Genomic DNA, 18156 nt, shown 5'->3' with positions numbered 1-18156 from the left:
CCTTCCCCCCCATCAGACACAGCCAACTGGGTCTGTTTACACCACTGGCCAGGCTGACCAGGTGGACCAACTCCATAGTAATGCCCACAATCTTGGTTCAACAAGAACCAATGAGCCAAAACATTAGGACCACCCATGTAATATGCAGAGGCGTGGACTCTACAAGACATCTGGAGGAGTCCTGTTGTGTCTGGTACCAGGGTATTTCCAGCAGGTCCTTTGAGTTCGTCCTTTGACGTTGGAGGTAGATCATCCTACAGTACATCGTAGGATGTGCCCAGCCGTCCACCTCATCTTGGAGAAAGCTCTTGATGTCCTGGAGATGTTTGATGATTCACCTAATGAGTCGTAATAAAGGATTGACTGTTGATGTTGTTTGATGATGAGAAGTCTTCTTCCTGCCTTTCCTCCATCAGACACAGCCAAATGGGTCTGTTACACCGCTGACCAGGTGGACCGTCCATATTAATGCCCATGGGTGCTTGGTTCAACAAGTACCAATGAGCCAAAACATTAGGACCACCCGTTTAATATGCAGTCACATGGACCCTGCAAGACCTCTGGAGGAGTCCTGTGGTATCTGGTACCAGGACATTGCCAGCAGGTCCTTCAAGTTCTTCCATCGATGTTGGAGGTGGACGTCCACTCCATCTTGGAGAATGCTCTTGATGTCCTGGAGATACTTCAACCCAGTCGTCTGGGCATAATGATATTGACCCATCAGAGTGTGTTCCTATTATTTTGGCTAACCAGTAGCTTGTTTCTCAACCAGCGCTGGAAAGGTTTGACGATTCACTTAATGAGTCGTAATAAAGGATTGCCGACTGGGTCTGTTCAGCCACTGGCCTGGCCGATCAGGTGGACCCTCCATATTAATGCCCACCCGCTTGGTTCAACAAGTACCGATGAGCCAAAATATTAGAACCACCATCTAATATGCAGTCAGAACAGGTCTGACCTACAGAGACGTGGACTGTACAAGGCGTCTGGAGGAGTCCTGTGCCAGCAGGTCCCAAAAGTCACTAATACGAAGCGCATGTGCCCAGCCTCCCAGCTCTAGATGTTCTGGAGATACTTCAACCCAGACGTCTAGACGGATCAATTTGGCCCTCATGAGTTTGTTAACAAATACAGTGTATCACAAAAGTGAGTACACCCCTCACATTTCTGCAGATATTTAAGTATAGCTTTTCATGGGACAACACTGACAAAATGACACTTTGACACAATGAAAAGTAGTCTGTGTGCAGCTTATATAACAGTGTAAATTTATTCTTTCCTCAAAATAACTCAATATACAGCCATTAATGTCTAAACCACCGGCAACAAAAGTGAGTACACCCCTAAGAGACTACACCCCTAAATGTCCAAATTGAGCACTGCTTGTCATTTTCCCTCCAAAATGTCATGTGATTTGTTAGTGTTACTAGGTCTCAGGTGTGCATAGGGAGCAGGTGTGTTCAATTTAGTAGTACAGCTCTCACACTCTCTCATACTGGTCACTGAAAGTTCCAACATGGCACCTCATGGCAAAGAACTCTCTGAGGATCTTAAAAGACGAATTGTTGAGCTACATGAAGATGGCCAAGGCTACAAGAAGATTGCCAACACCCTGAAACTGAGCTGCAGCACAGTGGCCAAGATCATCCAGCGTTTTAAAAGAGCAGGGTCAACTCAGAACAGACCTCGCGTTGGTCGTCCAAAGAAGCTGAGTGCACGTGCTCAGCGTCACATCCAACTGCTGTCTTTGAAAGATAGGCGCAGGAGTGCTGTCAGCATTGCTGCAGAGATTGAAAAGGTGGGGGGTCAGCCTGTCAGTGCTCAGACCATACGCCGCACACTACATCAAATTGGTCTGCATGGCTGTCACCCCAGAAGGAAGCCTCTTCTGAAGTCTCTACACAAGAAAGCCCGCAAACAGTTTGCTGAAGACATGTCAACAAAGGACATGGATTACTGGAACCATGTCCTATGGTCTGATGAGACCAAGATTAATTTGTTTGGTTCAGATGGTCTCAAGCATGTGTGGTGGCAATCAGGTGAGGAGTACAAAGATAAGTGTGTCATGCCTACAGTCAAGCATGGTGGTGGGAATGCCATCGTCTGGGGCTGCATGAGTGCAGCAGGTGTTGGGGAGTTACATTTCATTGAGGGACACATGAACTCCAATATGTACTGTGAAATACTGAAGCAGAGCATGATCCCCTCCCTCCGGAAACTGGGTCGCAGGGCAGTGTTTCAGCATGATAATGACCCCAAACACACCTCTAAGACGACCACTGCTTTATTGAAGAGGCTGAGGGTAAAGGTGATGGACTGGCCAAGCATGTCTCCAGACCTAAACCCAATAGAACATCTTTGGGGCATCCTCAAGCGGAAGGTGGAGGAGCGCAAAGTATCGAATATCCGCCAGCTCCGTGATGTCGTCATGGAGGAGTGGAAAAGCATTCCAGTGGCAACCTGTGAAGCTCTGGTAAACTCCATGCCCAGGAGAGTTAAGGCAGTTCTGGGAAATAATGGTGGCCACACAAAATATTGACACTTCAGGAACTTTCACTAAGGGGTGTACTCACTTTTGTTGCCGGTGGTTTAGACATTAATGGCTGTATATTGAGTTATTTTGAGGGAAGAATAAATTTACACTGTTATATAAGCTGCACACAGACTACTTTTCATTGTGTCAAAGTGTCATTTTGTCAGTGTTGTCCCATGAAAAGATATAATTAAATATCTGCGGAAATGTGAGGGGTGTACTCACTTTTGTGATACACTGTACCTATCAGCGGGTGTTCCTATTATTTTGGCTCGTTTCTCAACCAGCGCTAGAAATGCTGCTTTGATGCTTCACTTAATGAGTCGTAATAAATGCCCGTTCCCTTCCTGGCACCGCCAATCCAGCTGGTATCGGAACACAAACGCACTGTGTAGCTGTACGTTTGAGTGGCGGTAATGAACTAACAGAGGTCACATTGATGCAGGTGAGCAGCGGGACTTCGTTGGAGTGGACGGGACGGGGAAACGGCTTCTCTTCATGTCCAACGAGGCCGACATGGACGAAGGCCTCGAGGTGAAGAAGTCCATCATGCGCAAGTAAGTAGTACACTTCATTAGAAATGGCATACGTGTACTGGGTGGGGCCCTGCTTTGCCGTCAGTTAGCCTCAGGCCATTCAAACCAATGGACTGGACTAGCGTGCCAGCTAACATTTCCTTCTGTGTCCCGAAAATGGTTAAACTGTCCCTGACAAACCCGAATTTGCAAATAAATGACGAACTCAGTTGGCTGCTCCACATCTGGGATTGCCTTCACTGCTAAGGAAGCATCGGATGCTCCCTCTTCATTCAGTCAGATTATCACTTCGAAATACGGCACCACAGTAGGCAGCATTTTAAGGCATCTAAGAATTCGGACACCCTTCTTCTCGGGAGCATGACAGACCCAAGGACACAGTGGGCACAGGCTCACCCAAACTGGACAGTTGGAGGGAAATGAAGGCTGCCCCCCCCCCAACTGTTTTGTTCGGGTGAACCTGTGCCCACTGTAGACCAAGATGCTACAAATCCTTTTCTCTCGGACATTAGCCAATCATGTCCGTGCAGATTCCCAACCAGACGATTGCATTTAAGGATCTCAAAGATAGTGTGCTAGCGTAATTTACTGCTGTGCCACTCGAGTGCCCATAACGTTTGCTTTAATAATATGTTGAGTATTAATTGGGACTAAATACGTAAGTTGATCTAGCTTTAGAAGCTGAGCGTTTGCCTTTGGGATTGGTTTCAGGACTGGATATATAAAAACTCCAGCAGCTCTGCTGTGTCTGATCCACTCATACCAGCACAACACACACTAACACACCACCACCATGTCAGTGTCACTGCAGTGCCGAGAATGATCCACCACCTAAATAATACCTGCTTTGTGGTGGTCCAATGGTCCTGACCATTGAAGAACAGCATGAAAGCAGGTTAAAAAAGCATGCAGAGAAACAGATGGACTACAGTCAGTAATTGTAGAACTACAAAGTGCTCCTATATGGTAAGTGGAGCTGATAAAATGTACAGTGAGTGTAGAAACAAGGAGGTGGTTTTAATGTCATGGCTAAATGCATACACACGTTACGTCTACTTTATTTCATTACAAATGCCATGTGACGGCGTGAATTCGATTCTATTCGTCTAGACCTCAACACCTTTCGGCACCGCTATCACCCTTGAGCTACTTAAACCCGCCAAACAGCCACAGAACAGACCTCGGGCCTCACACGACCACGACCTTGTGTTCGTGAGGGACGGCTAATAAAAACAAAGGGCCCCCAGAACCGCTGGCCCCTCACAAGAGCCGCCTGTTTTCTACCATTCCACCCTCCCCGGGCCACTGGAGAATTTTTCAGTGCTCGTCTTTTCTTCTCTTCACTCTCTCTTGTCTTTTCTTTGAACGAGCGCTCCGTACCTTGGAATTAGGGGTGGGCGATATGGCCTTTAAATAATATCACGATATTTTGGGATATTTTTGCGATAACGATATTCACTCGCGATATATGACAACACTTTTATTAAAAAGTTTATTTTAAAAACACTTTTGTTTTGCAGACACACTGTTACTAAATGTACATTAAATTAAGCATCACTTCCAGTAGGGCTGTGCAATATGGCTAAAAAAACTCATATCTCCATATGCTTTTGAGAAGTAGCTATATACGATACGATATAATGTAAACTTAAAGTACAATGGCCGGCCACTACCCGTATTTTACCTTATATTGTTTATAATTTCTCTTAAAAACACAAATCATTGTAGTTGTGATAAATTCTGACTAATAACAGTGTTTATATTTTGTATTTTTACAGGCTGTATTTGTATTCATATTGACAACATTTATATTAAACAAACCAGCAGATTTATACTCTCCGTTTTACTTCAAATAAATGAGCATCTCTCTCAACCAATGAAGAGAGAGCTTGAAATTCCGCCCCAAAGTCTAAATTCGAAGCTCTGATTGGTTCATACATCTGAATCTCTTGAATCGGAGTTGTTTGCCCACAGAGTCAGCGACACGAATGAATCTTTACCACAGATAAGAGCACAGTTTTCTGATTCGATTCCAATGAATAATTCATCTGAAGAGAGTCGTTTCTGACTTATTGACTCAGTGATTCAGTTTCCATGCTCATATGTGAAGGAAAGCGTTCCGCTTAGCGCTTTGGTGTTTTAAACGTTCTCAGATGGTAACCTGTGTAGTAACCTGTGTATTCTCTTCGTTCACTGACAGTTTTTGGCCACACATCATTCTCGGACTCACGCAGTGACCGACGCTCCTCCTACTCACGCGGGTGCTTTTGCTTTAGGTGCTGAAATAAATGTGATGTTGCCACCGTTTGTCGTCATCGTATTTTTGCACATTTTGCAAATTACAGTCCTTTGTTTGGAGTCTGAGCTTCCGAAAAACTTCCACACTAGTGATGTAGCTCCCCTTGTAGGGACTAGCTCGTCCTCATTATTTCACTGTTACACGCTTGAAAGCGAGTGACGCACTTTTGCTAACAATATCGCGATATGGCAAAAATCATATCGACTTCACAACTATACCGGTATTATCGTGAACGATATTATATCGCCCACCACTACTTGGAATTTTCTCAAGCGAAGCCTGCGGAACAATTGAAATATTCGATTTGCTTTGATTGTTTTGCGGCTCGTTGCTTGTATTCCTCACTAGTAATGTTGAAGCATCCAATGACCGTAAAGCAGGGGGGTCCAAACTTTTCTTGTTGGGGGCCAGATGGAGGTCAAATATGCAAACATGGCCCACAGACTCTTTTGAATACCACTTCTGCCAGGCTAGTGTTGTCAATGTTGGGCCTTTGAGCAACGCCCTTAACTCGTAATTGCAGAGACTATATTGTAAATCGCTTTGGATTAGAAGTAATCAGAAGGTTGCTGCTTCAAACCCCACCATTGCCAGGTTAAGAGCCTTGTTCAGAGCCAGGAGAGGCGTCTGATGTGCCACGTACCGTGCCAAGTCTGGAACCTGGACCAGACCCCTAAATATGGTGGATGACTGTGGAGCAACAAACAGAGTTCTTTTTAAATGTAAATAAATTCTTATTGTTTATTTCCCCTATTCCCCTAATTTCCTCCCCTATTTTAGACATATCCAATTACCCTGATTGCATTACGCTTTACCTCTACCGATACAACCCTCCACTGCTGACTGAGGAGCTTCGCAACTGACACACGCCCCCTCCGACACGTGCGCAGTACCGACTGCCTCTTTTCACCTGCACGAGGCGAGTTCATATGCGGATCAGCCTTGGCCTGGTCTGCTCTCGTATTTCAGGGGTCTGGTCTGGGTACCAGACTTGGCACGGTACGTGGCACATCAGATGCCCTTCCTGGCGCAACCATCCTATTTCTATCTAGACTTACATTTACATTTTCTGGCATCCAAAACAACTTACATTCATTATTGAATACAATTTGAGCAACTTGGCATTGGTGGGATTTAAACCTGCAACCTTCTGATTACTACTCCAATATTTTTACCACTGCCCTACAGAAGAATATATTTAGCAGATGCTTTTTTATTCAAAGCGACTTACAGTATACAGTCTAAGCAGTTATAAATTAAGGGCCATGCTCAAGGGCCCAACATTGGCAACACTAGCCTGGCAGTGGTGGGGTTTGAACCAACAACCTTCTGATTACTTTTGATCCAAAGTGACTTACAGTATACGGTCTAAGCAATTAAAGTTAAGAGCCTTGTTCAAGGGCCCAACAGTGGTGACCTGGCAGTGGTGGGGTTTGAACCAGCAACATTCTGATTGATTTTCCTTCCTCTACCGATACAACCCTCCACCGCTGACTGAAGAGCTTCGCAACTGACACACGCCCCCTCCGACACGTGTGCAGTACCGACTGCCTGTTTTCACCTGCACGAGGCGAGTTCATATGCAGATCAGCTTTGTGCACGGAGAGCCACACCCTGATCAGCATTATTCCTCGACTCTGCGCAGGTGCCATCAATCAGCCAGCAGAGGGCGTAATTCTGGTCCGGCTCATCCCATCCCCGAACAACAGCCAATCGTTGCTCATGTGGCCGCCCAGCCCAGTCGGATGGCGGAGCCGAGATTCGATACGATGCATTTGAAATCCCAGCTCTGGTGTGCCACCTGAGTGGCCATTCTTATTGCACGGTACACAGAGGGAGATGTTAGCTAACATGCTAGCGTGTTGTGCCGCTTCAGCTCATTGGTTTGAATGGCCTGAGGCTAACTGTTTTAGCTTAGTAAGAGAAAACTGCGTTGACATTATCTTGGTAATCGCTGTCTAAGTAGTGCGTCTAAATAATCTGCCTTATAAGTAATGTCTTATTAGAATCCTCTCTATTTGGGCAGCTACCCAGGTAGGCAGTAGGCAGCAAGGCAGCTCACTAGATTTTTTTAACCGACTTCTTCTGGAATTTTCTATAATTAAATAACATCCGCAATATTAATACAATTCCTGCCGTTAAATTTAAAAAAGTAAAAAAAAATTCCCGCCAAGATGCCACTACAGGCCGGTAGCTCTGTGCAGCCGCGCACACGCTGGGCCCCCCGGCGGCCGAAAACGCGCTGCACATGTGCTCTTAATTGACCCCTGAATTGATTTTACAGTTGGAGAATGTCTTACAGATCCCTCTCGTCTACACCCTCGCTTCTTTATCCGCCACAAATTGGCGACAGGTGATAAGCGGGCACTTTCTCCAAAACATCACCCCCCCTCGCCTGCGCTCGCTCATTTTCACTCCTCGCTTCTTTTACGCCTGACTCGAGAAATTTGAATGCTCAGGGGGCCCAACAGTGGCAATCTGGCAGTGGCGGGCAACCGGGCAGTGGTGGGGTTTGAACCAGCATAATTCTGATTACTTCTGATCCAAAGCGACTTACAGTATACAGTCTAAGCAATTGAGAATTAAGGGCCTTGCTTAAGGGCCCAACAGTGGCAACCTGGTAGTGGTGGAATTTGAACCAGCAACATTCTGATTACTTCTAATCCAAAGCGATCAACAGTATACATTCTAAGCAATTGAAGGTTAAGGGACTTGGTCAAGGGCCCAACAGTGTCAACCTGGCAGTGGTGGGGTTTGAACCAGCGACCTTCTGATTACTTATGATCCAAAGTGACTTACAGTATACAGTCTAAGCAATTGAGGGTTAAGGATCTTGCTCAAGTAACGGACTAGTAATCAGAAGGTTGTTGGTTTAAACCCCACCACTGCCAGATTGCCACTGTTGGACCCTTGAGCAAGGCCCTTAATTCTCAATTGCTTTTGAGCCCATCGCGGGCAAAAATGTTGCTGCCGGTGCACTTACAGTGCATTTTCCCGACCTACAGTGTACACTCTAAGCAACTGAGGGTTAAGGGCCTTTCTCAGGGGCCCAACAATGACAATCTGGCTATGGTGGGGTTTAAACTAGCAACCTTCTGATTACTTCTAATCCAAAGCGACTTACAGTATACAGTCTAAGCAATTGAGGGCCAGTCTTGCTCAAGGGCCCAACAGTGACAACCTGGCAGTGGTGGGGTTTAAACCAGCAGCCTTTTGATTTCTTCTAATCCAAAGCGTCTTACAGTATACAGTCTAAGCAATTGAGAATTAAGGGCCTTGCTCAAGGGCCCAACACTTGCAACCGGGCAGGGGGGGGACAACCTTCTGATTGCCTCTTATTACTGGGCCCTTGAGTTAGGTCCTTAACTCTCAATTTGCTTAGACTGTACACTGTAAGTCGCTTTGGATCAGAAATAATCAGAAGGTTGCTGGTTCAAACCCCACCACTGCCAGGTTGCCACTGTTGGGCCCTTAACCAAGTCCCTTAAACTTCAGTTGCTTTGAATATATACTGTACTGTAGATTGCTTTGAATCATAAGTAATCAGAATGCTGCTGGTTCAAACCCGACCACTACCAGATTGCCACAGTTGGGCCCTTGAGCAAGGCTCTTAACTTTTAATTGTTGCTTCACATCAGAAGTAATCAGAAGGTTGTTGGTTCAAACCCCACCACTGCCAGGTTGCCACTTTTGGGCCCTTGAGCAAGACCCTTAACTCGTAATTGCTTAGACTGTATACTGTAATTTGCTTTGGATCAAAAGTAATCAGAAGGTTGCTGGTTCAAATACCCCCACTGGCTGGCTAGTGTTGCCAATGTTGGGCCCTTGAGCAATGCCCTCAACTTTTAATTGTTTAGACTGTGTACTGTAAGTCGCTTTGGATCAAAAGAAATCAGAAGATTGCTGGTTCATATACCACCACTGCCAGGCTAGTGTTGCCAATGTTGGGCCCTTGAGCAAGGCCCTTAACTCGTAATTGCCTAGACTATATTGTAAGTCGCTTTGAATTAGAAGTAATCAGAAAGTTGCTGGTTCAAACCCCACCACTGCCAGGTTGCCACTGTTGGGCCCTTGAGAAAGGCCATCAACCCTCAAGTCGCTTTGGATCAGAAGTAATCAGAAGGTTGCTGGTTCAAACCCCACCACTGCCAGGTGACCACTGTTGGGCCCTTGAACAAGGCTCTTAACTTTAATTGCTTAGATCGTATACTGTAAGTCACTTTGAATCATAAGTAATCAGAAGGTTGTTGGTTTAAACCCCACCACTGTCAGATCACCACTGTTGGGCCCTTGAGCAAGGCCCTTAACCCTCAATTGCTTAAACTTTATATTGTAAGTTGCTTCAGATAAAAAAACATATGCTAAATGCCGAAAATGTTATATTCTTCTGTAGGGCAGTGGTTAAGATATTGGACTAGTAATCAGAAGGTTGCAGGTTTAAATCCCACCAATGCCAAGTTGCTCAAATTGTATTCAATAGTTGGCATTAGTCAATAGTCAATTGGCAATAGTCAGTTGCTTTGGATGCCAGAAAATGTAAATGTAAGTCTAGATAGAAATAGGATGGTTGCGCCAGGAAGGGCATCTGATGTGCCACGTACCGTGCCAAGTCTGGTACCCAGACCAGACCCCTGAAATACGAGAGCAGACCAGGCCAGACTTGGAGAATTTGTGTATGGAGTTCGGTGGCGATCCACAGACGTATCAGCACTCTCTTCATGTCACCTTGCAATTTGATCCCTAGAGCTTTTGCTCCCTTCACCCACCACCTTTATTTTTTACCCACGTTAAGCCGGTACCCTCATGCGCTGCTTTGAACGGGCCAATCAGGAATGGAAGCGAACGGAAAATGAAAGGCCACGTGCAGCGTAAAGACGAGCCCTGCGGTCTAATTAGAACGTATCTGACCCGAGCCGAGAGGAAGACCGAGTCTGATATTGGAACACCACCGTCTCCCAAATCTGGATTGTTTTTGTTTTTCAGTGCCGAATACTTCGCTCTGATGTTTTTACTAGTCTGTCTGACTGTCTGTCTGTCTCTTTTTTTCTCTTTCCGTCTCAGACATCCCAGGATGCACATCAAGACAGGCCTTCTAGACGCCCACCTGTACTGCCTCAAGAGATCCGTGATTGACTTTTTAGTCGACAACAAGTAAGTCGGGAATTTCCCAGCGCGAATTACGACCTTGACGTCTCTCTTGGCTCGCCCGCTGTCGTCTACGCCTCTCTTTTTATAATGGTTATTATCAAGCGTGTGGAAACTCAACGACATAACGGTGCTGTAGAACTCTATAATTTGACAGTCTTATTAAATAAACGTTGACTTTCTTCTGGGTAGGTGTCGGCCGAGTGGTAGGGTGTTTTCCGAGTTATTCGAGGGTTCCTGGGAGGTGTTAAGTACGTTTACAACGCTCTTCCTGAGAGCTTTATGGTTGTCTGAGCTCTCCCTTGGCATTTTTGACCACCACAATAACGTTCAGACTTCTTAGACCCTTGGTGCTATTGATGGCGCTTTTCGACCAAAAGAACGATTGGCTGCGTATCTGTAAGGGGCGGGACGATGGCTGCCGAACTGCTGAGGCAACTTCAGCCGCAGAGATCAATGCAGATCGGTGCGTGACTCCCCATACGAACCCACCTCGTACAGGTGAAAAGTACACCTGTCGGAGGGGGTGTGTCATTGGATAGGACTAAATTCTGGAGGAAAAATGCATAAGGAGAAAAAAAAATCAGTTGATGTACAGACCAGATAGGCGTACCTAATAAAGTGCTCTGTACCTTCCTTTTCAAACCTGCCCCTCTTCATCCTCGTTTGCTACCTCTTCCTCCGTTATTCTCACCGCCTCATTCTTTCCTTCAATCAATTTTGAGGCTGTTGAGGCGCACAGTATCGGAGGAGAGCAATGCTCTTCTTTCTCTCGTGCCATTCAGATGGAAATGCTGATCTTGGCAGTAAATGAACCAAAGCCTGAGGGTGAACATGGGGAGCCATGCTTAGAGGCTCGCAGAAACTTGGCCCGTACTCTGTATTGTACCCCTTTCAACCCCTGCGCTGGCACAGTCGTCCTTTTCGGCCTCCTAATTGTGCCATTATTTTCATCTTGTTAAGGATGAGGAAAATCTAGATACAGTGGTACCTTGAAACTCGACAATTGGTTCTGGGAGTGGCATTGAGTTTAAAAAACCATATAGAAGCACTTTGTAGTTCTACAATTACTGACTGTAGTCCATCCGTTTCTCTGCATGCTTTGTTAGCCCCCTTTCATGCTGTTCTTCAATGGTCAGGACCCCCACAGGACCACCACAGAGCAGGTATTATTTGGATCATGGATCATTCTCAGCACGGCAGTCACACTGACATGGTGGTGGTGTGTTAGTGTGTGTTGTGCTGGTATGAGTGGATCAGACACATCAGCGCTGATGGAGTTTTTAAACACCTCACTGTCACTGCTGGACTGAGAATAGTCCACCAAACAAAAACATCCAGCCAACAGCGCCCCATGGGCAGCGTCCTGTGACCACTGATGAAGGTCTAGAAGATGACCAACTCAAACCTCAGCAATAGATGAGCGATCGTCTCTGACTTTACATCTACAAGGTGGACCAACTAGGTAGGAGTGTGTAATAGAGTGGACAGTGAGTGGACACGGTATTTGAAAACTCCACTGCAGTGCTGAGAATGATCCACCACCTAAATAATACCTGCTCTGTCGGGGTCCTGACCATTGAAGAACAGGGTGAAAGCAGGCTAAAAAGGTATGTAGAGAAACAGATGGACAACAGTTATACAAAGTGCTTCTATCTGGTAAGTGGAGCTGATAAAATGGACAGTGAGTGTAGAAACAAGGAGGTGGTTTTAATAATCGATATAGATATAATTTATCTGGATCATTTTGGGCCCGCAGGTGCATTTCTTCTCTGCGTGGGGAGCTGGTGCCCTATTTGGTGCGCAAGCAGTTCTCCAAAATCCCGAGCTCCAAAAAAGATGTGGAGCACTCGGATCAAAACGTAAAAAGAAAAGATGGCAACGCTTCCCTGGGTAAGTCTGTGTTACCTACCTACAGTTAGAAATAATCAGTTCTGCAGCATAATGTATGCCAGCCTACAACCGTAGAGATCCACGTATCACTGGTTCCAATCTCATCGGCTAATCGGGAATCTGCACAGACGTGATTGGGTGAATAGCAGAGTGGGGAGGGATGGCTGAAACGGCCTGGGCGTTGTCAGGTGCACTTGTCAGTGCGATCTCAGTACTGGTTCCAAGCCGGATACAAGTAAGAAGTAAGAGCGTCGTTTGAAACGCAGCATCGTATACGTATGCACGTCGCAGCAGAGCACCAGCGTGTTAGTAAAGCTGAGTCAGCCGATTGGCAGCAAAAGGGGGTAGCGCGGTGGTGAATTACGCTAGCTTACTACCTCTGGAAAACAAGGGGTCTGAATCCCCAGCAGCGCTATCAGCCAGTCAGGTGTCTACATACAGACACGGTTAGCTGTGTCTAACGGGGGATGGCCGAGGTCCCGCAATGAATTCGAGTCCCGTCTGTGTTATTGAGTCAAGCCCAGTGATTCCGTGTAAGCCGCACTCACCCTGACCCTGACCGGGATAATGCCGGGGTAAACATGAATGTTAAACCATGTAAAATCCAAAAACACTGAGTCCGACATCGTTCTGCAGAGATCCTGAGCTCCTCTAAAGACGACGTGCTTCTGCAGCTGGCACGAGAGCGCTCCTGCTGGAACGATCACCGCGGCGACATGAGCGAGGCGTACCACGGCGGGAAGCTTCGCTGCTACGTGCACATCATGGAGGACGGATTGTGCTACCGTGTGAACACGCTCGTCGCGTACATCGAGGCTAACCGTGTGGTGAGTGGAAGTTTCTGGTTAGGATCGAGTCAGGGTGATGAGGGTATTAAATCAGCCATAACATTAAAACCACCTCCTTGTTTCTGCACTCGCTGTCTATTTAATCAGCTCCACTTACCACATAGGAGCACTTTGTAGTTCTACAATTACTGACTGTAGTCCATCTGTTTCTCTATAAACTTTTTTTTAACCTTCTTTTACTCTGTTCTTCAATGGTCAGGACCACTACAGAGCAGGTATTAATTAGGTGGTGGATCATTCTCAGCACTGCAGTGACACTGACATGGTGGTGGTGTGTTAGTGTGTGTTGTGCTGGTATGAGTGGATCAGACAGCAGCGCTGCTGGAGTTTTTAAATACCGTGTCCACTCACTGTCCACTCTATTAGACACTCCTACCTAGTTGGACCACCTTGTAGATGTAAAGTCAGAGACGATCGCACATCTATTGCTGCTGTTTGAGTTGGTCATCTTCTAGACCTTCATCAGTGGTCACAGGACGCTGTCCAGGAGGAGGATGTTTTTGTTTGGTGGACTATTCTCAGTCCAGCAGTGACAGTGATGTGTTTAAAAACTCCATCAGCATTGCTGTGTCTGATCCACCAACTAAATAATACCTACTCTGAAGAACAGCATGAAAGGGGGCTAACAAAGCATGCAGAGAAACAGATGGACTACAGTCAGTCATTGTAGAACTACAAAGTGCTTCTATATGGTAAGTGGAGCTGATAAAATGAACAGTGAGTGTAGAAACAAGGAGGTGGTTTTAATGTTATGGCTGATCGGTGTAATTAACACAGTCCTGGTTTAATTGTGGCTTATATGAATAGCAATCAGGGTGGAGTGGGTATTAGTAGAAGTTGATTTTATTGTATGCTTTCCACCTTAACAGTATCGTGTATTCTAAATATGGCAATATATCAAATGACCTTCAAATTACAAACACCTGTAGTGATCATTATCAGTGGTGTATAAAGTACCTGAAGGCCATACTTGAGTAAAAGTACAAGTATCTTACCAGAAATTTACTTAGAAGTAAGTCACCTTTTAAAATATTATTTGAGTAAAAGTCTAAAAGTATCTGATATTTAATGTACTTTATTAAAAGTAGAAGTAAAAGTAAATGCTGTTAGTATAAACTGAAGCAGTCATTTAGAAAAATATAAGATTGTTCTTTTAAGCCTGTAAACCACCTTAACAAGCTTTTTTCTTCCTTCCATCTGAACATGATCTGTGCCAATTTGTGATTATAATCAGCTGTTCACATCACCTATTTGAAATCACGTCGTTATTTAGTTGTTTTTTAACCTTATTACGAGGACTAAATTGCCCTGTTCCAACTTTTTTTAGAATTTGTTGTAGCTTAAAATGCATGTATGTGTATGTTAAGAATGAAGTTGACCAGACAAAACATGAAATATTTTGGGTTCGTAAAAGATGGAATAAGAGTCGATGTAAATGTAAAAAACACTGCATCTATTTTATTTGCATTTTCTATACTGTTCCATTTTTTTTTATTTGGGTAGTACATTCGAGTTATAGATACTGTATATATCCCAATAACCTAAAACAACTGAATTTTGGCAGAATTAATTTAAAAGCAAAACTCAAGCAAGTTTAACTAAACGTGTGGCAGTTTTAACCCTTTAATGATCTGCTCAACCATTAGTTTAAATCTAAATAGCTGGGTAAAATAAGCTGTATTTAAATCATCTTTTTTGGGCTGTATCTGCTCCCTGATTGGCATGTGTTAAACTTAAAAAATATTGGTATTCTTACTTTAAGAAAACACCATTTCTAACTAATGTGTCAACCTGAAGCAGCAGCTGAAAAATCATCCATAAAATTTTGAGTCATCATAATAAAAGTTGAGTTCTTGTTGAGAGCATTAAAGGGTTAAAGACGTGCTGCATGTTCCTCAGCACCATGAATCTTTCCTCTGTCAGTGTAATACAGAAGTTATCTGAGAAAATATTTGTCTGTAGGTGAGTTTTTAAAAATGATGGGACACATCATGTCTGCACTGAATTAATTACAAACTAATGTAGTGAAACGTTTTATTTGTGGTTCGAATGTAATCGGTAGCTAGATATCGGAACAATGTTAATGCTAATAATAATAATAATAAAAACAATGGTGCTGTGACTTTACTTTGTTTATCATTCTTAACTTACAGGGGTTGGACAAAATAACTGAAACACCTGGTTTTAGACCACAATAATTTATTAGTATGGTGTAGGGCCTCCTTTTGCGGCCAATACAGCGTCAATTCGTCTTGGAAATGACATATACAAGTCCTGCACAGTGGTCAGAGGGATTTTAAGCCATTGTTCTTGCAGGATAGTGGCCAGGTCACTACGTGATGCTGGTGGAGGAAAACGTTTCCTGACTCGCTTCTCCAAAACACCCCAAAGTGGCTCAATAATATTTAGATCTGGTGACTGTGCAGGCCATGGGAGATGTTCAACTTCACTTTCATGTTCATCAAACCAATCTTTCACCAGTCTTGCTGTGTGTATTGGTGCATTGTCATCCTGATACACGGCACCGCCATTGGATGCACATGGTCCTCCAGAATGGTTCGGTAGTCCTTGGCAGTGACGCGCCCATCTAGCACAAGTATTGGGCCAAGGGAATGCCATGATATGGCGGCCCAAACCATCACTGATCCACCCCCATGCTTCACTCTGGGCATGCAACAGTCTGGGTGGTACGCTTCTTTGGGGCTTCTCCTCACCGTAACTCTCCCGGATGTGGGGAAAACAGTAAAGGTGGACTCATCAGAGAACAATACATGTTTCACATTGTCCACAGCCCAAGATTTGCGCTCCTTGCACCATTGAAACCGACGTTTGGCATTGGCACGAGTGACCAAAGGTTTGGCTATAGCAGCCCGGCCGTGTATATCGACCCTGTGGAGCTCCCGACGGACAGTTCTGGTGGAAACAGGAGAGTCGAGGTGCACATTTAATTCTGCCGTGATTTGGGCAGCCGTGGTTTTATGTTTTTTGGATACAATCCGGGTTAGCACCCGAACATCCCTTTTAGACAGCTTCCTCTTGCGTCCACAGTTAATCCTGTTGGATGTGGTTTGTCCTTCTTGGTGGTATGCTGACATTACCCTGGATACCGTGGCTCTTGATACATCACAAAGACTTGCTGTCTTGGTCACAGATGCGCCAGCAAGACGTGCACCAACAATTTGTCCTCTTTTGAACTCTGGTATGTCACCCATAATGTTGTGTGCATTGCAATATTTTGAGCAAAACTGTGCTCTTACCCTGCTAATTGAACCTTCACACTCTGCTCTTACTGGTGCAATGTGCAATTAATGAAGATTGGCCACCAGACTGGTCCAATTTAGCCATGAAACCTCCCACACTAAAATGACAGGTGTTTCAGTTATTTTGTCCAACCCCTGTACATCAGTGTGTAGGACGGGGAGATTCTGAAATGCCGATTATTCCGTATTTTTAAATGAACGATGCGCTTTTAAAAAACATTTTTCCATCTGCGCATTAATGTGTTTAACCGCTGATGTTATTTACAAGCGCAGATTCGCCAAATCTGCTGTAGTCTGTCACACATCTCACATTATTTAGCTAAACAATTCTTGTCGTTATATTTTGTAGTAACGAGTAACGAATTCGCATACAGCAAATGTATCGGAGTAAAAGTACACAATTTCTTTAGGAAATGTAGTAAAGTGAAAGTTAACGAATTTTTTTATACTCCAGTAAAGTACAGATACTCCAAAAAACTACTTAAGTACTGTAACGAAGTATTATTACTTCGTTACTATACATCACTGATTATTATGCCCGTTGTGTGTTTCTCAGGCTCCCAAACTGTTCGAAGAGCCTCCAGTCCATTCCACAGCTGAAGTGTCCGAGAGAAGTCTGGTGAGTAATTTAAATCAGTATAGAGACCTGGACTTGTACTTGGAGTCCCCTTCACAAGAAAACATTCCTACTATTGGTTATCCATTTGATCTACACTGAGGATAACACAAGTATAATATAAAAACCCTGAAATACAAATGAAAAACGATTAAAAAGCAATAAATCAGTAACTTATTCTTTAGCAAGTTCAGTAATATAGTTTATAGGCTTAGACTTGATGTTGTGATTCACAACATAAATGCACCTAATGCTCACTGTTCTATACCGTTGTCATTGTAAATGTTGCTTTTCTTCTTTCCAAGGTGGGAAGTGATAGCATCATCGGGGCATCCTGCAAAATAGCAGACAAAACGTCCATCAAACGATCAACCATCGGTGCCCACACTATTGTTAAGGAGAAAGTCAAGATCACGAACTCCATCATCATGAACGGCGTCACCATCGAAGAAGGGTAAGTGCTTTACACTGCGGCTTTTATGAATATTGAAAACTACAGATATTTTTGTCCTACCATAAAAACCATCAGGGAATTATTTATGAGCCATGGTTAACATGTTGGGGATGGGATGGGGGTATTCGTACAATATCCATAGTACAACATAACATATAGCAGTGTAAAGCTGGCTTGACTGCACCCATGTTCCTGTGCTAAAATGTTCTACAAACATTAGTGAAAGAATGGGTCGCTCTCAGGAGCTCAGTGAATTCCAGCGTGGTACCGTGATAGGATGCCACCTGTGCAACAAGTCCAGTCGACTGTCAGTGGTATTATAACAAAGTGGAAGCGATCGGGAATTCAGCAACTCAGCCGCGAAGTGGTAGGCCACGTAAAATGACAGAGCGGGGTCAGCGGATGCTGAGGCGCATAGTGCACAGAGGTCGCCGACTTTCTGCGGAGTCGATCGCTACAGACCTCCAAACTTCATGTGGCCTTCAGATCAGCTCAAGAACGGTGCGTAGAGAGCTTCATGGAATGGGTCTCCATGGCCGAGCAGCTGCACCCAAGCCTTACATCACCAAATG

At 44.7% G+C, this 18156-nt stretch overlaps 1 protein-coding gene across 2 annotated transcripts in view; it reads left to right on the top strand.

The window, feature by feature from the left end:
* eif2b3 (eukaryotic translation initiation factor 2B, subunit 3 gamma) overlaps positions 1-18156 on the top strand; it is a 48304-nt gene that overhangs the window by 15962 nt on the left and 14186 nt on the right. For both annotated transcript variants that reach the window (XM_062993909.1, XM_062993910.1), the window contains 6 exons: positions 2979-3090; positions 10430-10519; positions 12273-12406; positions 13043-13233; positions 17071-17133; positions 17436-17584. In XM_062993909.1, coding sequence (XP_062849979.1) covers positions 2979-3090; positions 10430-10519; positions 12273-12406; positions 13043-13233; positions 17071-17133; positions 17436-17584 — 739 coding nt within the window. The remainder of the gene's footprint in view (positions 1-2978; positions 3091-10429; positions 10520-12272; positions 12407-13042; positions 13234-17070; positions 17134-17435; positions 17585-18156) is intronic.

Source organism: Trichomycterus rosablanca, chromosome 4 (assembly GCF_030014385.1).
Source record: "Trichomycterus rosablanca isolate fTriRos1 chromosome 4, fTriRos1.hap1, whole genome shotgun sequence".
Taxonomy (NCBI): Eukaryota; Metazoa; Chordata; class Actinopteri; order Siluriformes; family Trichomycteridae; genus Trichomycterus; species Trichomycterus rosablanca.
Note: the sequence above shows the minus strand (reverse complement) of the source record. Positions and strands in the feature narration are given on the sequence as shown.